This window comes from Notamacropus eugenii, chromosome 2 (genome assembly GCF_028372415.1).
Source record: "Notamacropus eugenii isolate mMacEug1 chromosome 2, mMacEug1.pri_v2, whole genome shotgun sequence".
In the NCBI taxonomy this organism is placed as follows: Eukaryota; Metazoa; Chordata; class Mammalia; order Diprotodontia; family Macropodidae; genus Notamacropus; species Notamacropus eugenii.
Window position 1 is genome coordinate 353492042 of NC_092873.1, and position 27341 is coordinate 353519382.

General features: G+C 43.2%; 1 protein-coding gene and 1 non-coding gene across 2 annotated transcripts; one reads left to right on the forward strand and one right to left on the reverse strand.

The window, feature by feature from the left end:
* Positions 1–673: 673 nt before the first annotated feature.
* On the reverse strand, positions 674–15292 carry TBX21 (T-box transcription factor 21). Its single transcript, XM_072646208.1, has 6 exons — positions 14384–15292; positions 8950–9104; positions 8445–8566; positions 3182–3340; positions 2314–2375; positions 674–2044 (listed from the first exon to the last, which is right to left on the reverse strand). The coding sequence occupies exons 1-6, from the start codon at positions 14962–14964 to the stop codon at positions 1396–1398; spliced, it is 1728 nt and encodes a 575-aa protein (XP_072502309.1). The 5' UTR covers positions 14965–15292; the 3' UTR covers positions 674–1395.
* Positions 15293–25404: 10112 nt separating this feature from the next.
* Positions 25405–25532, forward strand: LOC140530677 (U6atac minor spliceosomal RNA). The gene has a single exon (XR_011976105.1). It is a non-coding gene; the product is annotated as a U6atac minor spliceosomal RNA (small nuclear RNA).
* The last annotated feature ends 1809 nt before the right edge of the window (positions 25533–27341 follow it).

The following is a 27341-nucleotide window of genomic DNA, read 5'->3' on the forward strand; positions in this document are numbered from 1 at the left end:
AGAGAAGTTTAAGGGGTTGTAAGAATCTAAGAAAATATCTAGTGTTCACCCATGTCATTATGTGATCTGGAAGATTCATTCCAGTTTTAAAAAACACGTGTTAAATAGTTTCACACCATGATCCTCCTGCTTCCTGGGGGTCAGAGTCATGGACAGGATGGGAGAAAAGTTCAGGGGCATCCTTCCTTCTAGTACTCATGATGCTTTTGAGACAGAAATCACAGTTCTGCTTTATATTAGCCTTGGCTCCCACTTACTCAAGCAGCATTACTAAATAATGAAGGCAAGAAAGAGGGCACATCGTTCACCTGGTTCTACGTCCCTTTTCAGAAGTGAGATAGTATATAAGACTCCTTCAAGAATGAGAGGGGGGGAGGGAGGGAGAGAGAGACAGAGACAGAGACAGAGACAGGGACAGTAGACAGAGAGTGAAAGAGAGAGAGAGAGAGAGAGAGAGAGAGAGAGAGAGAGAGAGAGAGAGAGAGAGAGAGAGAGAGAGAGAGAGACGTTGAAGGAAATCAGAGACCTGATTCCTGCTCTGATGTATGACATCCCAAGGGGAGTCACACATTTTCTCTCCAGGATTGGCTTTCCTTCATGAAATCCTAGAATTGACTAAATTGGATGATTATTACCCACCTCACCCTCAATCCTCTTCACACTGAGACAGGCAGAATTTTCCAATTTTATTTAAAAGAAATAAACCAAAGATATTGGCATACTATATCATGGACAATAAATAGCATCTAAAAAAACCCCACATATTTTTCTAAAATCTAAACATGAAACCAACCTTGCCTCCACCATCACCTTCAATTCCAACTATTCAAGGATGCCCATCTCCCTTTGAAGGAAGATACCCAGACCTTATTTAAAGATACTGGAATCTTTCCCTAAGTCTGACCAGCTGCTCACATTCCCCCCCCGCCTTTTTTTTTTTTTTAAAGATGAAGGTGTTTTTTAAAGGTTAAGTAAAAAATGAGCTAGGCACCATAAGGAATAGGAGAGTCTATTTCCCCTCTTTCCTTGTCACCTTAGCACCCACACACAAAGACATACATCAGAAATAGGCAGAATTCTTCCTTCATGTTCTCTAGTAAACACTTGGAGTCAGCACCAGGGAAAGATGCCTGTGGTCAGGGAAGTTTATGAAGAGAACAGACACCATTCCTTCTATTGACTTTTGGGGAATAGACATGAGGATCAAGAGAAAACAGACTTTTAGGTCTTATTTTGGGCATTCACCCAAGCTGGGTCTTCTGCTTTTGGGAGACATCATCAAGGAAAGGTGGGATCAGCTTGAATATACCCATCAAACATCATGTCCATTTTTCTGGGCCTGAAGCACGTCCCCTCTTTCTGTTCCATCAAGAGCCAAAGGCACTACTCCTCCTCTCAGTTAAAAAAATATACTTGGTCTCCAAGTGGCTGCTCCTTCTTAAAAGGGGAATCCGCAGAGGGGCCCTGGGCAGGTGAGGAGTCATCCTTGCCCGAATCATAAGGAGACACACGTCTTCTCTTAGAGTCTCCTTCTCCCAGTCCTGAGTCATTAGAATCTGACTTGGGAGTATCAGTCCAGATTTCCTCCTCAGGCCTCTTCTCTTCCTGGGCTCCAATAACAGGGTCCATGGGCATGGGGGGCACAGATCGGAGCCAGCCCCCATTGTTGACTTTGGGGTTATATGAAGGGGAAGTTGACCAGTCTCCTAGAGGGACCAGAGCCTCCTGGCTGGGGTAGTAAGGCATGGTGGGTGGAGAAGTGGAGGGCAGAAGTCCAGGCTTCATGCCATTCATGCCCAAAGAGAGGATCTTACTGCTACTGTAAGAAGGATCATAGGCGTAGTCCAATGGTGGCTGAGGGGCCTGAGTAAAGAGCCAGGAAGAAAGGGGTACTCCATCCTTGGGTTGCGCTTGATGTGGCTCAGGGTAAAAGGGATTGGATGATGGGTACTGGCTTGGTAAGTACCGGCTTCTAGCCAGTAGAGGGTAGCCAGCAACTGGTTCAGGGGAAGTGGTGGCAGTGGCATCCACAGCTGTAAGGAACCTTGAGGAGAAAGGAAGGAGGGGAAAAGGTATAACTAAAGGATAGAGTCACCCAGAATTCTACCTCCCTCACTGCCAGTTCAGAGTCCCAGGCCTGCTTCTTATCTAAATAGTTTTCCCCTTCTCTATCACCAACCCCAGCACACAGAATCCTGGGATAAGGGAACAGAGGGAGAGGACTGAGTGAGCGCCACCCCTAATACTTGGGGCCTGGTGGGTAAAGAAGGGGGAGACACAAAAAAGGAGCTGATGAGCCCCACCAGCACTTACGTGTCCAAGCTTTCTCTAAAGCCTTTGGCAAAGGGATTATTGTCGATTTTTAGTTGTGTGATCTAGAGATAAAGGAAATGAAAGCCAGTGAGTGCCAGGCATTCTCTCCTTGGGAAACTTAGAGCCATCCTCTAGGAAGACAAGATATCTGACCTTCATTTTTGCATTGGGTGACCTTGAGGGAGTCACTTGTTTCTTCCTCTGTAAAGTAGGGGAAGGGGAAGTATGATGGGGGAGGATATTTTAACTATTCCAGTTCACTTACAAGGATAGATGCAGCATCTTGCTGCCTTCCCTGATACTACTTCCCCTTTGCTCCCCACCAGGAACACTGTCACTCCAAGAGTAATTTTCCCAGTCCCTAGGAAGTTAATCCAATTGGCTTTAGGCCTTCTACAGGGTGAAGTCTACCTTAGTCCTTATCACTCCTCCCTGGGTGGAAACAAAAAGTTTTAATCTGCTCACTTTTATTGGAATGAACATGACAATCTATTGTTATGTGACTCCTCCATTCACAATATCTTAATATTCTTAACCTGGATTTCAGGGGGTCCTTTGAACTCAGATGGGGGAAACATTATAGCTTTAATTTAATTCAACCAATCAACCACAGGCTTCACCAGACTGGCAAGGGGGTCCAAGAGACAAAATAAAATGTTAGGAACCCTGGCCTAGAATAAAACATTCCCTGACCAATACTCCCCTTCATTTTTGTTTTCCCCCTTAGAACATAAGCTTCTTCAGAGCAGGGATTGTCTCACTTTTGTCTCTATAACCCTAGTGCCCAGCACACAATCTGCACTTTGTAAACGATTGGCTGACTTTTTCCCTCTCTCCTCCTTGGTCCAGTCTTGGACTCATCTCTTACCTCAGAGTTCTGATATGCAGTCACAGCAATGAATTCAGTTTCTGGGAAGGTGAAGATGTGGGTCAAGGAGGAGGGACCTGGTGCCTCATGGTCTCCATCTCTCACCTCTTCGATGTGAAGCCTTGGCTGGTATTTATGGAGGGACTGCAATACGATCATCTACAACAGAAGTCACAAGAAATCAGGCAAGAAGGGCAGCCCATCTTCCCTCTTCCTTCCCACCACCTATCTGGCCTCTAGCAGTAGTGACTGGAAAGGTGAAGAAGGACCTTATGTCTTCTGAGATGTCTTTTTTCCAAGCTCCATAAAAAATAAGAGGACCCTTCTTTAGACTAGGAAGGAACCTTTTTCCACTCCATCCTAGGATATGAATCCGAGATGGTAGAGTATGAAGAAGTAGTACATCCCAGTTCCCCCCACAACTACATTGAATGAAACAATGAAAATGAATGAATGAATGAATGAAAATTCATTGAAAATGAAAAATGAAATGAATGAAGAAAAAAACAAAAAACACCAGACCCAGTAGTGAATGAGAAACTGAATAACAAACTACAATGGGCCTTCTTTCCAGCCTCAAATAACAGATTCAACCTACAGGCAAGTAACCATAGCAAGAACTGTGAAAAAGAAGTAGGACCAGGATTGGAAACTCAGTGCCCAGAGCTCTGATCTAGGGCATCCCAGAGTAAACCATGTACTCAGTTCTTAGCCCAGGGCAACATCTGGGACTTGGAGAAGAGACATAGTGCCCAGAGCACTGAGCTAGGCCTGAAATCTGAGGACTCCCCAAACTGATCAAGGACTCAATCCCAGGCCCAGAACCAGGCCAATAGCTGGAGATCAAAAGTACAGATTCAGTGCCCAGTGGGGCAGCGTCTTTCAGAGACAATCTCAGACTCAGCCCTGGGCCCAGATCAATAGCTAGGGATCTCTCAGAAGGGCAAGGAATCTGGACTCAGCGCTAAAAGCCCATACCATTTGTGCTTCAAAATTGAGAAGTTACAGCTGAGACCATGTGGCTTGGTGTACTACAAATATCAATGATGTTGTAACATGGGGGCAGCTAAGTGTCCTGGAGTCAGGAAGACCTGAAGATCAAATTCAGCCTCAGACACTTACTTAGCTGTGTGACCCTTGGCAAGTCATTTATGCCTGTAGGCCTCGGTTTCCTCATCTTAAAATGAACTGGAGAAGGAAATAGCAAATCATTCCAGTATCTATGCCAAGAAAACCCCAAATGGGGTCACAGACAGTCAGATATGCCTGAAATGACTCAACCACAATACTTCTAGCTCGATAGTGTTTAGAGTGCCATACATATCTCCATGCTATGACATTTTTTTATTTTTAATAACCAAAGCATAACCATAACACTAAGAAGTAAAAAGTGGACCTCAAAAAAGTGTGCTTTTAAAGTACAGTGGAGTGTGGATTTTTTTGTTATTGAATTAGATGGCAAAGTATTATATTTATTATGCCAGGACACTATAGCTGGGCTAAAAGAATATAACATATGTTATATTATAATATACATGACCAGACTAAGTATTCTTTACAGTATTACCAATTCACAGAAAAGCAATATTCAGAAAAATTAGAAAATTTTAAATGGAATGTCTCATCATAATAGAATTTCTTGTCAAAAATTAAAAATGAAAATGAGGCTGCAACTAGAGTTAAGTTTTCAATCAGTTCATTTGTTAACCAGTTACCTATGATGAGTTAATTAAATTGTATCAAATTTCAGTAGTCAAAGAAATATAAATATAATATATAAAATAATTTATATAAATTTATAAGAATAAATTTATATAAAATATAAACTGGAGACTTCTGTCTCAATTAAAATCATATCTTTGTGGATTGATATCAGTATTTGGCAGTACTTACCTATGTGAAAAGGAAATTTCAAAGATGAAATGTATAAAATCTCACTACAGATGAGTATTAACAGATAAACATTTGCAATCAGTTTCAATGACAGAGATCACTAACTTTGAACCCCAGTAAGCAAAATATTATTCCCTCAATTTCACTCTTCTCACTAGTGTCTTGAATTACAGAAAAATCAATTATTATATTTTAAATTTCATCAATAACAAAATTGAGGAAATGTGTTTTTCTTTCATTACCTCATAGCTGAGGTGTTATTATTACATAATAATAATTATTAATATCATTGCATAGTAGCCCCAGTTTTGCCTGTTGGCCCACAAAGTCTAAACTATTTACTATCTGGTCCTTTAGAACAAATATTTGCTGAATTGTACCACAGAAGAGAGACTAGGAAAGAGAATTGGCAGCTTGTCACAATCAGTACAAAACTTTACCTTTCTAACAGACTCCCTTAAAATTATAATGGATCAAATAGAAGGCAATGACTCTATAAGACAACAAAAAATATTAAAACAAAGTCAAGGCGGGGGCATAGAAGAAAGCATAAGGGCTGTCATATCAAAAACAACTGACCTGAAAAAAATCAAGGAGAGATAATTTAAGAATTATTGAGCTAGCTGAAAGCTATGACCAATAAATAAATAGGCAGATAAATAAACAAATGAGCCTGGACATCATATTTCTTTTGCTTTAATTAAATTTTATTTTATTTTCAGTTCCAAATTCTCTCCTTCTCCCTCCTTCCCACCCACTGAGAAGACAAGAAAACAAAGCCCATTACAAATATGTATGGATACGTAAAACAAATGTCCCTCCCCCAAAAAAAGGCTAGAAAAAGAAAGAAATAGAAGAAAAAATACTTCAATCTGCACTGTGAGGAGATCATTTCTTTTGCTAGAGGTGGATAGCATGTTTCATTATAAGTCCTTTGGAACTGTGGTAGGTCTCTGCATTGATCAGAGTTACTAGACTGTTCAAAGCTGATTATCTTTACAATATCAATGTTACTATATAAACTGTTCTTTTCATTCTGCTTATTTCATTTTGCATCAGTTCAAACTAGTTCTCTCAGATTTTTCTGAAACCATGCCCTTCTTCATTTTGGTAACTTGTCCAGCCATTTCCCAATTGATGTCCATCAGTTTCTTTGTTTGTTACCACAAACAGAACTGCTGTAAATATTTGTCTACATACGAATCCTTTTCCTCGTTGTTTGATCTCTTTGGAATATAAACCTAACAGTGGTATTCCTGGGTCAAAGGGTATATACAGTTTAATAGCTTTTAGGGCATAGCTCCAAATTGCTTTCCAGAATGGTTGGACTAGCTCAAAAGTCCAGCAGCAGTGCATCAGGATACCTATCATTCCACATCTCCTCTAGTATTTGTCATTTTTCTTTTTTGTCATCTTAACCAATCTTATGTGCGCAAGGTGTTCTCACAGAGTTGTTTTATTTGCATTTTTCTAATTACTTGTGATTTTGGAGCATATTTTTCTATAGCTGTTGATAGTTTTTATTTCTTCCTCTGAAAGCCAGCTATTCATATCCTTTAATTTTTTATCTATTGGGAAATTGCTCTTATTCTTGTAAATGTGACTCAATTTCTTATATGTTTTAGAAATGAGACCTTTATCAGAGACTTGATGTAAAGGTTTTTTTCCTCTTCAGATTCCTGCTTTTCTTCTTATTTTAGCTGCATTGGTTTTGTTTGTGCAAATTAAAAAAAATTCATATAACTAAAATTATCCACTTTGCTTTCTGTGAACTCTTCTATCTCTTGTTTGGTCATGAACTCTTACCCTCTCCATAGATCTGACACATATATGTACCATATTTCAGAAAAAAATAATGAAAAAAATAATTACTGGCCAGATCCCTTAGTATCAGAGGGCAAAGTGAAGATAGAAAGAGTCTACTGGTCAACTTCTGAAAGAAATTCAAAAATGAAAATTCACAGGAACACAAGAACTGAAGTGCAGGGCCTCGGGGTCAAAGAAAAACTACCACAAATTGTCAGAAAGAAAAAAATTGACATACCAAGGAGCCACAGTCAGGTCACACAAGTTTTAGTAGCTACCACCATAAAAGAGCTGAGGGTACTAAGTCTGATATTCCAGAAAGCAAAAATATAGGCTTACAAACAAGGATAAACTGAACCAGCAAAACAGAATAATTCTTTTGGGAGCTGGAGTGTGGTGGCTGTGGACCTTGAAATGAAATAGACTAGATAACTTTCAAGTATTCCTGATGATAAGACAGGAGTTGAGTAGAAACTTTGAAATGTAATCATGGAAGTAGAGAGAAACACAAAAAAGGCAAGTATAACCAGGTAACTGGACAAGACTTCGTAAGGATGAAGTGTTTCCATTCTAACTGGAGGGGAATGATACAAGCACACCTTAAGAACTATGAAGTCAAACAGAACGAGTCAAATAAGATGCAGGGCCATGGAATGATTTTTGTTGTTTTGATTATCTTAGAAGGAGAAAAGGAAAGAAGGGAAAGAAAAGAAAAAAAGGGAAGAATGGGAGGGGTATGTGAAATCTCACATAATTTTGGGGATGGGTGGTCCATAACTAGAAGACTATATAAATAAGGCAGGAGTGGGGGGCAGGGAACAGGCATCACTTGAACCTCAATTTCAACTGATGCAGAATTAAGTGAACAGAAATAGATACAATTTATATTATAAAACAATATTGTAAAAACAAACACAAATTTTGAAAGACTTGAGAACTCTGATCATTGCAATGATCAAGCAGAATTCCAAAGGACGAATAACTTAGAAAACTGCCCAGTTTTGTTTTTTTTTTACAAGAGAGGTACTGGATTATTTATGTAGAGTGAGAAATGAATTTTTAGATATGCCAATATATGCCAATGTGTTTTGCTTGACTATATGTATTGGTTGCCTAGTTTAAAAAAAATTTTATAGGGAAAGTAGGGTGGTAGGAAGGAGAAAAGACAGATACTTAGACCAAGTACATCAGCTGACACAAAAAATACTATAATTTTACTTTGAAATTTAAAAAATTAAAAATTAAAATGTAAAAATTAAATTAATAAAAAAACAAAAAAATTTTTAAATAAAAACATTTCATCCTAATATTCATCTATTTTCTTTGCTTTATAGGTAAAAAATTGTACTGTATCAATTAATGCAGCTTGGTTCTTTGAGCTATTCTTAAATTCTAGACCTTCCAGTGTTAACTTTTTAAAATAAAATTTAGTTTTTAAACAAGAAACTAAGAAACTTCATGTTTACTTGGTAACCTGTTCTTCTGCCACTAGATAGGTCTTCAGATCTAGTTTCAGTGTTCCTTTCCTCTTATTTTGTCCTTGGGAGGAACTGAGGGATCTTACCTGGGTCATATTATTGGAAGCTCCTTTATTGTTGGTCAGCTTGAGTTTTCCAAATGATATTTCTTGCCGCATCCAGTGGGCCCCTGTGTTAGGTGAGTCTGGGTGGATATATAACCTATTCCCTGTAGAAAGAGTAATTCCGTTGGTGTTATATGGCCCATGTGCGCAGGATCTTGGGAATTCCAGACACTAGAGAGGTACATTAAGAGATGCAGGGGTAGAAGAAAGATGTCTATGGTTTCTATAGAATTGGGCTACAGGATCATTTGGCATTGGGATAAAAGTATAGACAGGCCTAGGAAGAGAAAGTTCTGGAACTTGGGAAAAGAAAGAAAGACAAGAAGAGAAGAGTGACATGGATGGGAAGGAAGAATAATGGATTGGATGGGTGAGGCAAAGGTGTTAATTAGATTTACTGCCACCAGAGGGCACCCCAACCTCAGGGACAAAGGAAAACCATCCCACTGGCTGATCCACCCAAGTACCGCAGTGAATCCCTCCCTACCTGGCATGTTGTTCTCCGCCTTTCCACACTGAACCCATTTACCATTTTGATAACGCCAGTGGTGTTGATCAACCAGCACCACTTCCACAAACACTCGGTAATGGGCAACAGGGTCCATGCCATGGATCGTGTAAGCCAGGAAAGGAAACATTCGCCTGTAAAGAGAGAGAACTTGGTTGCTCATATCCCTCCAGGCTTCCAGAGTACTTAGGGCTGGGCTCTGCCCAAGGTATAAAGATTTTAAATTTTCTTTATTTCTCTGGCACTAAAAACGTGGGCACACGGAACTTAATAAATGTTTATTGATTGATGAATTAATCTTCCCTTGATAGAGGTGTTAAGTTTCCATTTTGACATGGGCTAATTTTTTCCATTAATCAAAAAAAAAAAGTTTTTTATTAAATACTTCTTGTGTGCTAGAACTGCGTAAGTGATGGAGAAACAAAGATAGGTCCATGCAAGCCTTCTCTTTAAGTTCATTTATTGTTGAGGGAGAGAAGGAGAACCTTAAAACCTGGTTGCTGTCTCACTGTCTTCCAAGGGGGTACCAAGCATCTCTCACTGACAGCTGTCATCCATTCTGATCACCTCAGTAGGCAAGGGGTTCTTTCTCAAAAGATGGGGCATCAGGAACCCCCTTTGCCAGCATCAAATCCAAGGAGAATGGAATCTAAAAACATGCTTCTTCCTCATACATGGAAATCTGAGCCTCATTACAGTCAGTCACTAATCCCCCACCCTACCATCACCAGACATGCCCCCTTCTTTCCCATATACTACTGAAGCTGTGACCAAAGGGGCTGGACCCTGGTACATGTGATGATTCTACCTCCTGCCAACACCCCCCCCCCCCCAACACACGCATGCTGCAAAAGAGAAACTAAAGATGTTCGAGCTGGGTAAGTGCAGGAAGCTTCTTTTCCGCCTGACCCAGGTTTCAAAGGTTCCATTAGGCAGAATCCCTTCTACCCCCACCTTCTAAGCTTGGGTCTGGTGTTAAGCTTGAGGACCAAGGAGAAGCACTGGGGATCTTTCTCAAGGAGGAGTACAGTAAACAATAGGTGAGAATAGTAACCCCTACTGTATTAAGAACATTAACCCTTTGACTCTCAGCATTGGCACAGAATCTATGATAGCCTCTTCGTTTCAAGTCAATCACATGAAATAGAGCTATCAGAAGAACAGATGAAGAAAAAATCATTCTTCATTGTGGATGAAGTATTTTCCACATAAAGTACCACCCCCCTCATATAAGCTGGAGCTATTTACTTCCATACTTTCCCTCCCCTCTGATTCTCCATTCTCTCTTAGGTTAAGGACGTCTTTGTCTAGGCGAAGCAGATCTGGAGCCCTGGGTCTGATGATCCGGACTCCGATCTATGAAAGCCTGATCCAGGGGTCCTCCACCTCCAACATCCCCAAGCCCCAAGAGGCACAGAGGATGAGGAACAATTAGGGAAGGGATTTGATGGGAATTAGGAATACAGATTCCAAAAAGATAACAATCCAAAGATGGCTGGTGGGGCCCAGATGTTAGAGGTCAGGAGAATTCACCCATTCACGGGTTGTACTTGGGAAGATCAATGAGAAGGGTTTCAATCCCATCCCTGTCACCAATTCCCAACAGATCATTGCTTCAGTTAACAGTTCCCCAAATGAACCTCACTTACAAAAGGAGAATGGTGAGTATTTCTCCATCTCCTAGAAACATTTTAAAATGACCTGGGAGGGATAGGGAAAGTTGAGAATGGAATGGACAATAAGAAAAGTCTGTTTTACTCTGGATTCCCCAGTCATCAACATCTGAGACCCACAAGTAAGCTCCAATTGCTACCCCAATTGTTACGGAATGCCTGCTGAGGCAGAGGGTTCAGCAATGGGGATATCAGGCCTTGACCCCACAAAACTCTCCGTACAGCTCTTGCCACCTTCCTTCCATTTCTTTGAGCCATGATTTCCCCATCTTTCAGATATGAGAGTTGACTTGTTGGTCACACAGAGGTTCCCATCCTAGCCCTAAGTAATTTCACCCACCAAAGGTTCCCTTGCCTTTGGGCAAGGGAAGTTTCCCTCCCACCCTTCCTCTTCCTCAATAACACTTAGACAAACAGTTCTTGGTCAATGCGAGGCACTGAAAGATGATCACAAAAATCAGCCTCTTGGGAAATGGGGCCCAAAGAGTGTGCCAAGGCTGTGTGTGTATGTGTGTGTGTGTGTGTGTGTGTGTGTGTGTATGTGTGTATCTATTGTGGGGAGGGGTATGGCTGTCAGAGCATAGCGGGGAATCTCCCAGGAGTACAAGATTGTGTGGCTCATCAAGTGTTGATTTCTCTCTTTTGGCCTTTCACACACGCACACACACACTCGCACACACACACACACACACACATACACACCCTCAGACAAATGTATTTATGCCACTGCTGTCACCAATTATAGTCATTGTTATGGTTTGGCAGATTGGAGCTACCAGCCTTGATTCAGCCCCAGCCTTTTTCACTACACACAGTTTTTCTTTTAGAAATAGAGGTATTGAGCCCTCTCTGATGATTTTCTGACTCCCTCAGCAGCACATCAACCACAATTCCGTCTCTTCTCCACTCAATATCAATCCTTGATTGATGGGGTGGGATACAATTGGATTTCACAACTAGAAAGAACCTTACAGGTGCTCATATAATCCCCTCATTTGCATGTGAGGAATAGAAGGCCTAGAGAGAGGCAATGACTTGCCCAGGGTCATGCAGGTAATGTGGCAGAAATGCAAATTTAATCTATATCTATGTTCTTTCCGCTAAAAAAAAGGAATGTATTGAAGTAATGAACATACAGACAAAAATGTAAAAAAAATATGTACATAGTCAAAGTTAAACATGAAACATAAAAGTATGCCATAAATTCCGTTTAACAAACATTTTTATCCTAAAGAAGCTTAAACTATTCAGAAGACTACAGAATGTTAGCAGAGGACAGGACTTTAGAAATCCTATAGTTTAATCCTCTCATTTCTCAGACAAGAAAAATATTCCAAAGGTAGGGTGTTACTTGCCCAAGAACATGTTTAGTTACTGGCAAAACTATGATGTTCCCTGCTTCCTAACAGAGGAGGCCCTAGCTCCTGTCACAACTACCCTCCTCCCGATGCTCAAATGCCCTCCCCACCCATTGACCTAGAGCCATGATGGCCAGTCAGACTGACATATGGGGCAGGGAGGTGGGCAAGATGAGGACTTGGAAATGGATGAATCATCGCAGAGTGAAGAGATAAGGGGATAGGGTCTTCAATTTCAGGGTGGAAGAGATTTTTAAAAAGAAGAAAGGTGCTGGTATGTTATGTTGGCTGGTGGCTTTGGAGGAATCTGTGCTGAGAGGTTTACAGAGATAGGATCATAGGAATGAGAGTGTCAGGGGAATGCCCCTGAGCCATTAGACTCACTAGAAAAGATCTGGGCTTTGGTCTAGACTCTGCCATCAACAATCATTCAGGTTTATAATGTGATTCACAATCTACAAGTCTCTTTCTTCACTAGTACCACACAGTATCATCTCCATTACATCAATCAATAGGTATTTAGAAGGCTCATAAGGGATGCAGAAAAAGGCGGAAACAGTCCCTATCCTCGAGGTGCTTACTTTTAATGGAGGAGAAAATTGGTAAATAATTAGGTAAATAATAAGATACACAAAAGAGCAGTTGGAAGGCAGCTCTAGAAGGCTATTTTTATAGTTGAGGAAACTGAGGTAAGTGACTTGCTAGTGTCAGAGAACATCACAGTCTATCTTTCAACTATATCATATTGTCTCCTCCAAAGAGAGCAGGTCATGTCATCAATCTGAACCCTAGTTTCCTCATCTATAAAATGAGGATCATAGATTTAGTACTAGAAGGGAATTCAGAGTTCTGTTCCAACATCCTTATTTTACAGATGAAGAAACTGACGCCCAGATAATTTGCCCACGGTCAGAGGAGATAGGAACCAGGTAACTGCTCACACCTAGCTCCTCTGACTCCAAATTCTTACAGTCACCTCCCAAACCCTATCTACGATTTGGTCAGAATTAAAATATAAACTCCTTTTCAGTAGCTATTATCTTAATATTTTCTATTTGTATTCATCACCACCCCTATCAGTTAGCATAGTGCTTTCAAATCTAGTAAGCATTTATCAAATGGTCAGTTTTACTAGAAAGGTAAGACATCTAGATTTTTTTCAAACCATGCCCCACCCTACCCTCAGAGGCCTCAATGGAATTGGCTTAATGCCCCACGAAAGATGGAGAATCTAACTGAAAAGTGAAGGCCTCTTAATAAATAATGGAATGTATCTCATTACTCTAATGTGAATTCTAGTTTCCCAGAGGAAAAAGTCCAATTAGCACCTGTACAATGATTCCAACAGCAACTGACACGGAGTGGTGACAAACAATTGCTTATTAAACAATCACCAACAGGTTACAAGTTTCTCTTTCTTCCCCACACTAGAGGCCTTTATCCGGAAGCAACATCCTCTGCCCCAAATGCTCCTCTTTCACTCCCCAACCCCTCTACAGGCTGAGTCCACTCATTTCCCAGTTCTTTCCAAGGTGGAAGAGTGAGAAAAAAAGGGAAATTAATACCATTTCAGCAGCTTAACCCCAGGGGAGGGGTAAGATGAACCCCAGAAGCTGGGGATCCTTGGGTCCCTTTCAACTACCTGCCCTTACCCCTTAGGGTTGAAGGACATCACTGTCCCCTTCCCACCACCTCTGCCCCCCTTCCCCCATCAGAGATACACAGACATATGATCTCAAAGCAAGACCGGAAAGGAAACTTGGAGAGGGTATCTGTGTCACCAAATCCAGGCCCCCATCAAAACTGGCTTCTGAACAAGAGCTGCTGAAGGACAGAAGGAAGGAAGAGCCACAAGGAAAGGGCCAAAGTACCCTCTGCACCCAACTTCCCTTCTCCAATCACCTCCCCCTCCCCATCACGTCTACTCTGTCTGCATTTTGGTAATATGTCTCACAGTCGCAATTTCTCTGAGCCTCAGTTCCTCATATCATCCACCCTAGAAAACCCTCGTTACAAAAAAGGGGAGCGAGGCAAAGAATACCCCCATCTCTATTCCAGGCTTCAACTCTGCAAATCCTCTGTAACATTCCGTCTGCTCTCTGAGCCCTCATTGCCCTTCCATAACATACACCCTTTTGGGATTCGGTGGGATGCTAGGGGAGGGGGGAGTGGGGAGGCAGGGATCTCGAGCCAGAGAGGCCTCCTCTCCAAGTAGCCAACACACTCCCCGAAACAACGAGCGCTTAAAAAGGACACTCCAAGTGTTTCATACAAAACCTCAGCTCCTAGTGAATTTGTACCGCGCGTGAGAAAGGGAGCTGCAGTCGCGGATCCCGAACTCCTGGAGGACCCAGGTGTCTGGTCCCACAGTCGCTCACTTACCGGCCCTGCTTGGTAATGATCATTTCGGTCTGCTGCCTATAAAACTTGAGCCACAGGGAATGGTTGCCGAGGACCACTTTCAATTTCCCGGAGAAAGCGGTCCCGCTGCAAGGGTCCCTGGCCCGGATGCCCAGATTCGCCTCGGGGCTGGGGAAGAACTGGTTGCTCCGGGGATAGATCCCACCCACAGCCCCAGCCGTGCCGGAGTAGCCGTCGAGGGGCTGGAAGCCCTCGCCACTCGAGGTGAGCGTAAAGGGCTCCGGGTTTCCTGTGTAGCCCGCGGGCTGAGGCTGGGGACGTGCAGGGAAGGAGTAAGGGGAGAGGAAGCGGCCCGGGCTGGGAGCTGGCTGTACGCCCACAGGCACCATAGAAGCCCCCGGATAGGGGACGCCGTTTGCCCCGTCGCAGCTGCCTCTGCAGTCGCGGTCAGCTATTCCAGCGTCCAGAGGGCCCCGAGGCTCGGGCTGGTAGAAGTAGCGGCCCTGCACCTCGCTCACCCCAACTCGGCCATCTTCGTCCCCAGGCATGGCAGGGTCGGTGCCCATCAGCATGACTTCAGAGCGGGTCTTCTGGACGCCCATCCGGGGTCGGGGGTGGGCAGCAGGGGGAGTGGGAGAGCCCTGGCAGCTTCCCGCCGCCGCTCCGTTTGTCAATACGTTTTCCTGCCAGCGGCTGCAGCCTTAGATGACGGGTCGACGGTCGGAGAGGACCCCCTTCCCATCCGTTGATGGGGAGGGAAGATAGGGTGGGGCTGCTGTCTCTCCTCCTGCCCCTCAGACTGGGTTAGAGTGTCAGAGTCCTCGGGACTGTGCGCAGTAAAAAGATTTGGCCTAAGAAGGGGGTGGCTGGAACTTCGGGGTTCCTCCACCCCCGTGTTAGCAGTGACAATGCGGCTCCTCACTGCCGTTTATTCGCTCCCCAGACAAGCTCGGTTTCACCGCCTAGGGCGCCCGGGTTGTCTCATTTTAAACCCTCACCTCTCCGCCCCGCAACCCACACAGAAGGCCCCGCCCCTAACCTCGCCCCCTTAAACACAAGACATTCGAAACAACCAAAAATGCTTAGCAGACGGACATACGGATTTGTACCCCACCGCCGCCTTCTCCCCAATCAATTCTCTCTTGCCGGACCCCTTCCTATCCAGGTCTTCCCCCAGAGAATGGAACTCAACTGGTAATTTCTCCGCCCTCGAAAGCCTCGTGGATTGTAGTTGTCAGCACACCGCCTGGGCCACACAGAGGACAAGGTGAGGCAGGGCAGGATCAGTTCGGCCCTGGGGAGGAGAGATGCACTCCGCTGCCCCGTCTCCCTTTCTTGCCAACTCTCTCTGACTCTTTGCTTCAAAGTTCGACAATGTAGGGATTCTGGAGAGGGGAGGGAGCTCCTTTCTGAGGGGTAGAGGAGAGACTGGGCATTGGGAAGGGGAATACAGCAAGTATTAGAATCCTAAGAAATAAATTAATAGCAACGATCATAACAATAAGTGATGTTTACTTAGCTCTTTGTGACAGGAAGAGTGACGGATGTAGTGGCTACAGAGCTCCTGTTATAGAGCCTGGGAACCAGATGTGGATTCAGGTCCTGCCTCTGGCACACTCTGGCTGCGTCCTGTCCTCCTAGGCAAATCCCTTAATCTCTCAGTATTCTAGATCACTCTCTAAACGCCGAAGTTTAATCTGTTGTCTGTAATTACTTTAAATTGATAACTGTATTTCAATATAATTGGTTTCCTTGGTAATCCTATGTATTCTATTTTATGCATTAAAAAGATTTCTATCCTATTCTATTCCTATCCTAATATTTACTGCCATCCTGTTTCTATCCAACAACTAGACAACGGTGAGTTACAAGTATTTATTATCTCAAAGAGGTAAGGAGATTAAAGGGACCAGGGTCACTTGTAGCTAGTAACTGACTGGAGTCAGCACTCAAACCAAGGACTCCAAATCCCAAATCTGATATTCTTTTCCATGCCCCCAGGGAAAGGGGGTCTAGTACATGGTATCTTCTCTAAAGTTTCACTTTCCAGAAACCTGACACTTAGAAAGTTGTCTCTGTAACCTAGGGCCTCCTCTATAAGGTCTCTCTCTGGTCCCAGTATCCTCTGGGAGGGGGTTTCCTCTATTTAAAACTCCCTCCTCCCTGAGGGTTTCTTTCTTGTTGTTCAGTCCTGCTGACTCTCCATGGCCCCGTGGACCACTGTCCATGGGGTTTTCTTGGCAAAGATACTGGAATGGTTTGCCATTTCTTTCTCCAGGGGATTAAGACATAAAGGTTCCTAACTCTGGTTAACCTCAATCTCTGATACACGTCTGAAACAAACCTTTCAATGTAGGCTTGGAGATTTTATCCAGTTTTACCTTAATCTCCTCTCTTTTTTCCATTCTCCTCCTAAATTCCTTCTTTGCCTGGTGGGGGAAGGAGAGAGTCTTGGAAACCTGACTCAGGATGGTTGTAGGGGTTGGCGTATAGGAATAGGACGAGACTGAGTGATTCCAGGATTTGTGGTGCTCTACTGTGTAGAGGACATGAGATTTGGAGAGGGTGTTATGTGCCCATGATCATGCAACTATTAAGTCAGAATTCAATCCTGGGTCCTTTCGACTTTCAGAGCCAATACTCTAGCTAGTTGTAGCATCAGGCTCCCAAAGTGATATTTTCCTATAACACAGATCTGATCATGTCACTCCTCCATTCAAGAATCTCCAGTAGCTCCCTATTGCCTCTAGGATCAAATACAATGTGATATGGCATGTAAAAGCATTCCCAGTAAGATTTTAGTCTATCTTTCCAACCTTATTACACATAATCCCCTTTCACATTCTCTAGAGTAGAGTCAAACTGGCCTTGCTGAATCTCTTAGTCGATAAACATTGATTAAGCACTGACTATGTGCCAGTAACTAGGTGGTGCAGTGGATAAAATGCCAACCCTGGAGTCAGGAGAACTTGAGTTCAAATCCAGCCTCACACACTTCCTACCTGTATGACCCTAGGCAAGTCACTTCACCCTGTTTGCCTCAGTTTCCTTATCTGTAAAATGGGCTGGAGAAGGAAATTGGCAAACCACTCTAGTATCTCTGCCTAGAAAATTCCAAGTGGAGTCATGGAGAGTCAGACATGACTAACTGACTAAACAACAAAACAACAAAGTATATGCCGAATACTGCGCTAAAGCTGGTATACAGAGTAAGGCAAAAGATAGCCCCTGCCCTCTAGGAGTTCAGAATCAGGTGGGAGAAAACTGCACCTGAAAAAGAGAAAAGAGGGTTCATCATGCCAAGTTCAGGGGCCAGCTGAGCAGGAACATAACATTCCATTTCTCCTGCCTTTGTAAAGGCGGTGTCTGACATCCCACACACCTTCCTCACCTCTGCCTCTTCTTTCAAGCTCAGCTCAAGATCTGCCTCCTGCAATATGCCTGTCCTTCTCTCCCTGACTGCTACCTTCCTCTGCCCCCATTACCATGGATTTACTTTGGATATCTTTTCTATCTATTTACTGTGTGCACATTATTTTCTGGTAGCCTCTGAACTCCTTAAAGACAGAGACTGTTTAATTTTTGTCTTTGAATCCCATATGCTATAGCCTTCACCTGTCCTTCCTCCTTATTTCCCTCCCCACATGATACTTAACACATTTTGTTATTCAGTCATGTCTGACTCTTTATGACTCCATTTGGCATTTTCTTGACAGAGATACTGGAGTGGTTTGCTATTTCCTTCTCCACCTCATTTTACGGATGAGAAAATTGAGGCAAATGGGGTGTCATGACTTGCCCAGGGTCACATAGCTAGTAAAGCTATATTTGAACTCAGTAAGATGAGTTTTCCTGACTCCAGGCCTGTCACTATCCTCTTCAACATCTAACACATAGTAGGTGTTTAATAAATGCTTGTTGATTAATGGGAAAGTTAATGCAACACAATAGGAATTCAACACTTCTGGGAGGATGAATCTCTCTGTGAAGAAGTCAGCATTTACTTATTAGTGAAGGTACAAAAAAAAATCTGAAATAGATTTTTCTAGGGTGAAGCCTCCCCAGTCCTAATCACTTTTTGAAAATCTTATTTTAAATTTATTCCTTTTGTTTTCAGATTGGCAACATTTCAAAATGTATTCTTCTTTCCTCTCCTGCCTCCTTGGAACTACTTTCTGTAAAAGATTTTGAAAATAATGGGGATGGGAGAGAATTCTTCAGCAAACCCAATGGACAAAAAGCTTGACAATATATGCAGTATTCCTCACCTGTAGGCCACTACTGCTGCCAAGATGAAAGAGAGATTTATTTTCTTAACTCTTCTACTCTTTTTATTCTTTTTTTGGGGGGTGTGTGTGGTAATTGGGGTTAAGTGATTTGCCCAGGATCACACAGCTATTAAGCGTAATTTGAACTCAAGTCTTCCTGACTCCAGGACTGGCACTCTATGCACTGTGCCACCTACCTCCTCCCCCCCCCCCCCCATTACTTTTAAAGAGGTTTAAAATAAAAGAATACCTGAACCCTGAGCACCTGACACCCTGAGCTGTTAAACAAATCTCCGCCTTCTTAGGTGGGGGTAAGGAAGGACTTCTAAGCAATGGAGGAGAGAGGAGTAGTGTCCTGAGGAGGGGGAAAGTGATACCAAGAACCTATTCAGCCTAAGGGGTCTCTGACTTTGTGTGTTACCTAGCATTCTTGGACAGGGCAGCGTGTGCTAAAGGTGTGAGCAAAGGAAAGCGTCTCTAAGATTCAAAAGCAAAGGGAGGAAGCTTAGTTTCTAGTTTTAGACTCTCTTCCCTTATGTCCAAAAGTATCCTTTCCAATCAGGGAGGGCTCTGTTCTCCCTGGGGTCAGGAGGCTGGACAAGATGCCACCACCTAAGGGAAGCTGCTAATGTTTTAAAACACACACTCACACACACACACACACACACACACACACACACCATCTGCATTAAGTTCACTGCTGTGTCTTCTCTTTTCTCTACTCTGGGTCCCTCCTTCTTCCCTCACTGCACTGAAGTGCTTCCCCTCCCCCCAACTCTCTATGCCTTGCTAAAGCCCTCTCCTTCCCCTGCAACACTACCCCCATCTCTCTCCTGGGGGCTGGCCCCATCTCCCCATCTCTTCATTAGCTCCCCAGCTCTACAGGATTTCCCCCTTATGACTCCGTGGGGACCCTCTACTCCCAAATAGAGCTGAACAGAGGCAGGAAAGCAGAATATGAAGTGGGAGGTAGAGGACCCCAGGTGGCTGGAATGACTCCATCCTGATCGGGGCAGGAGTAGGATGGGATAGAAAGGGAAAGTGTCTCTACTGGGAATGGAAACCAGACAAATGTGAGATCCAAAACTCTGTTGTAGCCTTAGCTCAACCCCTATTTCTCATCCCAACACATTAACTCCTTTTTTCTTTCAATTTCTTAAGAAAAAGAAAAGAAAGTATCTATCTGTCTGAACTGAGTTAGAGGAGGCCTTCCTGGAGATAAAACACAGGCTAGAAGGAACTGAGTCTTCCATGAAACTCTGCTTGGCTGGAGTGAAAGCATTTTTTTTTTGGTTTGATTTGGTTTAGTTGCAAGTTTGTTTGTTTTTCAATCCAGCATTCAACCATTACTGATTTTTCCAGCTAGAAGGAAGTGGTAGCTCCCCCTTAGAATTTTCATAAAATGCCTGGCTAAATGGGGTTGCCAGACCATTTTCAGGGCTAAGTTTCAGGTCATCCCATCTGTCCCCTTGCCACCTGCTAGCACTCTACAGGAAGACTTTGAATGTGAATCAGTTAAGATTGTACTGGGAACATTTATCTGTTCCTACCCAATAGTGTCTTCTATTGGGGTGGGAATGACTTTGAGGGTTTTCCAGCCTGGCCCCTCTCTGAATCTGCCAAGATCCTCTAAATCACTGCTCACCTCCTTCCCTACCCCCCTACCCCCAGCTTCTTCCACCCAAAAAAAGAAATCTGGTGTGAAAAGCGGAGGCTGGGTTGTGTTGGCCCTGATGTCACTGATGCCAGTCCCCTCCCCTCTGCCAGCTTGGGTGAGAAGAGACAGGGCACCTACACCTCCTCCTGCTGCCACTTTGGACTCCCCACCCTGAAGAGAAGTAAAGAGAAAAGAAAAGGAATAAAGAGGAACAGAGATCTCCTGGGATATTCAGGTTCCCTTGGAATTCTACTCAGTTCCCTGTTGATGAACATATCTCCCCTTACTAATGTTATAGGTGACCAGTTTCTGAATTTTGCAGAAGAATGAGGTCTAGAATAGGTGATAAGTTACCTGGGTGTCAAAAAGCATATTTTAACCTTCATCTCCATAAGGTCAAGTGAGATATAATAACAGGAAAACATTGCAAATATCAATACATGAAATCTCCAGTATTGTTATTACTACGATCACCTGTCCAAAAGGCTCTTCCCTAGTCACCCCACCCATATGTGTGCTGTTCTTTTCTACTAGAATATTAACTCTTTGAGGACTGGGACTCTCTTGCTTGCTTGCATTTTTATCTCCAGTGCTTAATACATTCGCTGGCTTATAATAAGTCCTTAATAAATGCTTTATTATAAATGCATTAATTCATTACTCTTGCTCTCCCTAGTGGTTGAATGGTCTGAGTTGAGTGGTTTGAATTATTAACAAAGGTAGGACTAGCCTAGAGAGGGATTGCCTGAGAATACACCTCCTTCGCTCACGTCTATTGGGCTTCTGGAATGGAAGACTGGACACTTCCTTATTGTCTTATGGTTCTAAGAGATTATATATTTCTCCTCCCTCCCATCACCAAATAAGTCTAAAGCTAGGACTCTCCAACACTTTCCTTTGACCTTAGATAAGCTCAGATTTTAATGGAGTCTTGGCCTGAAGAAGCAGGTAACAGAAGACCAGAGGGAAAAGGAGTGCTGCTACCAAAGAGTCCAGACTCCTGGCTCCTGACCTACTATGGCCTTTTAGTCTCAAGAGTGCACAGCACTGGAAGAAGGGAATGTGGGGAGGACTAGAGGAAGAAGAAGAAAAGAAACATAAACTGATGGACTGAAACAGAGATATAGTCAGGCGGAGATAGACAGGGCAACAGAGAGTCATCAAGAGAAGCTCAGGAAGAAAGTCTGGTGTCAGGAGGAGGCAAAGAAAGAAATTGAAAAAAGAAGGAGAGAGAGAAAGAGAGATCTCCATCACTTAGCACAGTGTCTGGTAATTAGTGGGTATTTAAAAAATGTTTGTTGATTGATACATTGATTGGTTAGTTAACTAAAAGGGAGATTGAAACAGAAATAATGTGAGAGAAGGGGAGGTGGAAAAAGGAAAGTGAATAAGAAATAAAGTGAGAAGCAGAGAACACAGAAAAATATTCCATATTTTTTGTACATTTCCCCCACCTCTGCCTTTGGAAACTTTAGCTTCCTTTAAGACTCATGTCAAGTTGTTGTTTCCTTCCAGAATTCTTGATTCCTTCCATTGCTACAGCTTCTCTCCAAAAATTACTTTGACTATATGTATTTTGTATTTATTTTGTATTTATCTATCTGTAACTCATATTTTCTTATCTGAATCACCAACACATTTATTTCCCCACTAGTAAAATATAAGCTCCTTGAGGTCAGGGACTATTTCCTGTTTGTTTTTTCATAAAGTCTAACACAGTACTTGTGCTAGTAGATAGTAGGTGTTTAATAAGTGCTTACTGAAGTGTACTGAACTCATCCTCCTCTGTTTCAAGTTCACCAGGGTCATCACAACCACTGTCCACATCACTCTTTCCTGTGAGTGAAACTTCACATACCCCCTTCTTTCTAGTCCCACTGTTTTACATATGGCCCTATCAGAAAGTCCTTTTTTAAAAATTATTTATTTTTAGTTTTCAACATTCACTTTTATAAGATTTTGAGCTCTAAATCCCCCCTCCCCAAGATAGCATGCAATCTGGTGGTTATAAATGTACAATCATATTAAACATATTTCCACATTAGTCATGTTGTGAAAGAAGAATCAGAACAAACAGGAAAAAACATGAGAAAGAAAAAGCCAGAGAGAGAGAGAGAGAGAAGAGAGAGAGAGAGAGAGAGAGAGAGAGAGAGAGAGAGAGAGAGAGAGAGAGAGAGAGAGAGAAGTATGCCTCAGTCTGCATTCAGACTCCATACTTCTTTCTCTGGATGTGGATAACATTTTCCATCATGAGTCTTTTGGAGTTATCTTAGATCATTGCATTGCTGAGAAGAGCTCAGTGTAACAAAGTCAGCCATAGCACAATGTTGCAGTTACTGTATACAATGTTCTCCTGGTTCTGCTCACTTCACTCAGTATCAGTTCATGCAAGTCTCAGAAAATCCTTTTGACTGGCACCCCCGAAATCCCCCATGCCATAAGCTTCATCTATTTCTCCTCTCCTGTTTCCCATTGTGAAGATAGGAGATGGAGAACCAATTAGACTTGTTCTCTGAGCAGATTACTGGATCCTCCTCCCTTCCCTCCTGAGTCGTACTTACCAAATGAGACACTATAATGATGTAGAGAAGTAACTTAGGTGGTCTGAACCCCAAATCTCAATAGGATATATTCATTCTCATACCTAAATCTGCATACTTTGTCCATACCTGGGCACTCACATGGACACAGATGACCAAACTTTTGTTTGTTTTGTGTTCACACAAAAATATTGGTATGCACAAACACATGTGCAGCGAAACCCACAAGTATATACACTGGGATATGCTAGTTAAAGTGTTTTTGGAAGCTGCTGCCCTCTGCCTGGGGCCAAGTCCCCTCACCCCCAGCTTTGTTAGGCAACTGCCTGGTTGTTCTGACCCCTACCCCTTCCCTCTCTCCAGAGCATATGTGAGAGAATCCAGCCCAGTTAGCTGTAAGGGTGGGCAGGGTCAGGGGGAAAGAGAGAAAGAGAAAGGAATGTATATATACATTCTCATTTCTCTCCTCCCTAGAAAGTTTCAGGTTCTCAGTAAGTCTGCAGATAAAGAAATTATAATTTTCATTCCCCTGATTGTCCCAGGGGAAGGAGAGTGGGGAGGCTGAAGTCAAGGTTAAAAGGTGCTGCCTAACCATTCTGACCACATTCATGCTCTCTCCTCATCTATTCTCTCACCTCTTGCCTAGGAAGCCCCACACCTTTGTTTTGTGTGTCATATTCTCCTTTGGGCAATCTGGTGGATCCTATGAATCCCTTCTCAGAATAATATTTTTAAATGCATAAAAGAAAATACATAGGATTACAAAGGAAACCAATTGAAATGCATTTATCGATATAGTAAAAAAAAAAAAAAATTCACAGGCCCCAGGCTAAGAAGCCCCACTCCTTGCCCCCGTTTAGAGCCTGCTTAGCGTTTGGATATTCCTTAGGAAATATGTGCTCCTTGATGGTAGGAACTATTTGATTTTTGTCTTTGCACGCCCATGGTCCAGCACCGAACTTTTCAGGGGTCAGTAAGTTTCTTTATTGAATGAACCCCTTTGTCTTTACTCTGTCTCTGTCTATCTGTCTGACATCTGTTGTGAGGTGGAAAGGGCGAGCTAGAACCCCGATGCGAGCAGCTCTCCTCGTTTGTCTCTTACCTCTCAGCCTTCATTCAGAACTCTCGGTGAGTGGTCTCCTCACCGCCTATCTGCCCCTCCTCTCCCCAGCCCATTGGATTTAAATCTTGGCCCCTCCCAGAGGATCCTATGTTAAGTTCTTGTGTATCCTCCAGAAACTTTTCAGAGGGGGAAAGGGAGGGAGACAAGAGGGGGTCATGAGAGGAGACGGCAAACCTGAGCTCTCGGGAGGCCCACGAGTGGCGGTGCTGTCCTTCCCACCCCCCCACCCCCACCCCCACCCCCACCCCAACTCCGGCGCCCCAGTGGGAATCTCAGCAGCTTAATCTTAGGCAGGAAGTGGAGTCTAGTTACCAGAGAAGGGAGGGGAAGGGAAAGGAGCGGGGGAATACCCCGGGCTTCGAGTAAAGGGAGCTGGTGGGGAGGGGAGGGGGGGAGAGGAAGAGGAAGGACAGTCATGGGGGGGGGGGCACCGGACGTGCCAAAGAGTTAAATCTTTCCCAGTCAAGCGTTTCTTTGCCCCCTCTCTTACCTATCCTCCTTGGGGCGGATACTGGCTTTGTAGAATCATGGGGCTTCGCCATACACCACTTGGCAAGGAGGCGTGACTGTACCACCTTGGAGTTTTTGATTCTTTTCGCCTCAAACTTGTCTCCTTCTGAGAGATCTGGAGGTGGCAACGTACTTTGCCGACTGACTTCTCTCCTGGCTGCAGTCTCCCTCTGAACCTTTGTCCTGTCTGTCAGCTGTCCTGTCAGAGCAGGGTCTAGCCGCATTATGTTTATGTGCAGGTGGTATCTCTGGGTCAATTTCTGCCTGCCTCTACATCCCCACTTGTTTCTACTTTCTTCCTTTGTCCCTGTCTGCTCCTCCCGGTGTCTCCTAGGTCTGTGTTTCTGTCTCTGCACTTCTGTAGCTCTCTGCATCTCATCAATAAACTTCTCGAAAACAGGCACTGCTCTTCATTTTCTCTTTGTATCCGTAGCATAGTGCCTGGCATTTTGTAGGCATTGAGTAAATGTGTTTTGCATTGGGTTGTCTCTCTACATCTGTTTCATTTCTATCTTTCTTGCTGTTTTACTCCATCGTTTATCTTCTCTGTCTCTGTTTTGTTCTCTGTTCCCTCTGTTTCTATCTACACATTTGTGCTTCTGTTCTGTCTCTCCTCATTCTCCTCTGCCTCTATGAATGTCAATAGTAACTGTTTCTCTTCTGACCAGCAACCAGGAGGGTCTTCTCCTCCCAGTCAAAAATGAAGAACAAACACACAACCTGCCTCTCTGTGTGTCTCTATGTCTACATCTATTCTGTTAGAAACAAAACCTTTATTATGGGGCCCAAGGGTCCCTTGGGTTTGTCCATCCAAGTTAGTATGTGTGTTTGTCTTTCATTGCCGAGGAAGACCATGCCATCAGAGAAATAATGGCATGACTTGTACTTGACTTTGTTTTTAGTGAGGGAGGGCTGTGCAGGTCACCAGCCTCACTTCTCCTCCAGAACCATATGAAAGGAGAGAAGGTTAGCACTCCCCTTGATAAGGATTGAAGAGGTCCTAGTGGCATTTACAACACATATATGGTTAAGGCATTGCCACCTTCTCTGTGGCATCTAACCAAGTTAGTGTAAGAAAGGGAAGAAAGATGATGGATGATGGATGTGGGTTGAGGGGACCATTGGATATCAGAAGGAGGGATCAGGGAAATACGAGAGAGTGAAGGGGTAGAGAGGACAGGGTTCAGGGTTCATCATCCACACAATTGTAGCCAACTAGTGGGCACCAGGAGGGCATTAGAGGAAGAGGGGAACACTTGCAGCAACCAGTAAAGAGAAACAAAGGAGGAGATGATAGGATCATAGATTTAGAGCAGGATGGTCCTTAAGCCTAGTCGCCTTATTTTAACAGATGAGGAACTGAGGCTCAGAGAGGTTAAATGACTTGATATCTAAAGGGAATTTTGAGCTCAGGTTCCCCTAATTCCAAGTACAGCATGCAATCCAGTACTGTAGGTTTCTTTAGATAGAGTAGGACAAAGAGAAACATACAGAAAGAGACAAACTTAGCAACAATACAGGCAAAGATATTAAGAGAACAAAACTGATAAAGAGACACAAACAGATGAAGAGAATAGAGCGACCTGGGTTTTAATCCCAGTTTGGCACTATAATTCATTGCAAAATCTTGAGCAAGCTAGTTTCTCTCTCCGGGCCTCACTTCTGTGAAATAAGAAAGTTGGACAATGTGGTTTCTAAAATGGTTTTTGCTGATAGCTTTTGTTTTTACATCACCTACATTTCCTCCTCTATCCCTCTCCTCCCTCCTCCCAGAGCCATTCCTTATAGTGAAGGGTTTTTTTAGAGAGAAAAAAAATTTCAGCAAAGCCTATCAACACTGAAAAATCTGATATCATATTCAATATTCCACAATCATGGGCCATCCAGATGTCCAATTCTGACATCTTAGGATTCAACAAAACCTTCTGTGGCTGACAACACTTGAGAAAGGTGATCTTGGATGCAAGTACAGGAAGTCTGGAAGGTTCTATGAGATTTGGGAAGGGGGCATCAGAGAGGGGGACAATATGAATTTCCAAAGAAAATGGCCATAAGATTTTTGAGTAGAAGAATGACTAGTTATTATAGAAATCAAAATAGTTAGAAAAGGCAACAAAGGCCCTGATACCTCCCTTTGCTCTTTTTTATTTCCCTGTGTTTTTGACACTAGCCTCATTAGCACTTCTTTCTCCCAAAAGTTTTCTGCAATATCCTTCTTCAGATTCGTTTCTGATTAGTCCTAATGGACTACTGTTTCTAGATTCACTTTTGATCTTGTATAACAGACAAATATCCTGAGGCAAAGAGCTAAAAGAAGCCCTACTGAGTTCCCCTGCAGAACTCTTGGAAGATAAAACGAGATTATAGAAACGATAGCAAGCTTTACACATGCAGACAATTTCCATTCTCCTGTTCTTGTGCCTAGAACAGGTGCCCTGTGTCATTTCCTCCAGAACATATTGCAAATTCCTTGACATGAGGGAGCATATTATTTTGGGTCAGGAGGGTCCACTCTGTTATCTTCTGTAACATATTGTGGACAAGTGTGAATTCATTCTGAGTTCTTCTTGCCCCCGCTGAAGCAATTTTTATTCTAGCCCTGATTCTACTTCAGTGGTAGTGAGGATCATTGAGTTGGTACTCTAGGAATGGCCAAGGTCACACAGGTAAGCTAGTCCAGGAGGACCTGGGTGACAGGAGGAACTGGAGAGAATTCTGTGCCTGTCCTTTTTAAGGCATCATGGGAATTGGGAATTAAAACACTAAAATGGTGAAAGGGGCATGGAAAGAGGACAATCACACCTTGTAGACTTGGAAACAATGGTCAGAAAGTCAAATGGCTTGAGGAAATCCTGCAGGTGGATGCATCTATGAAGCCATG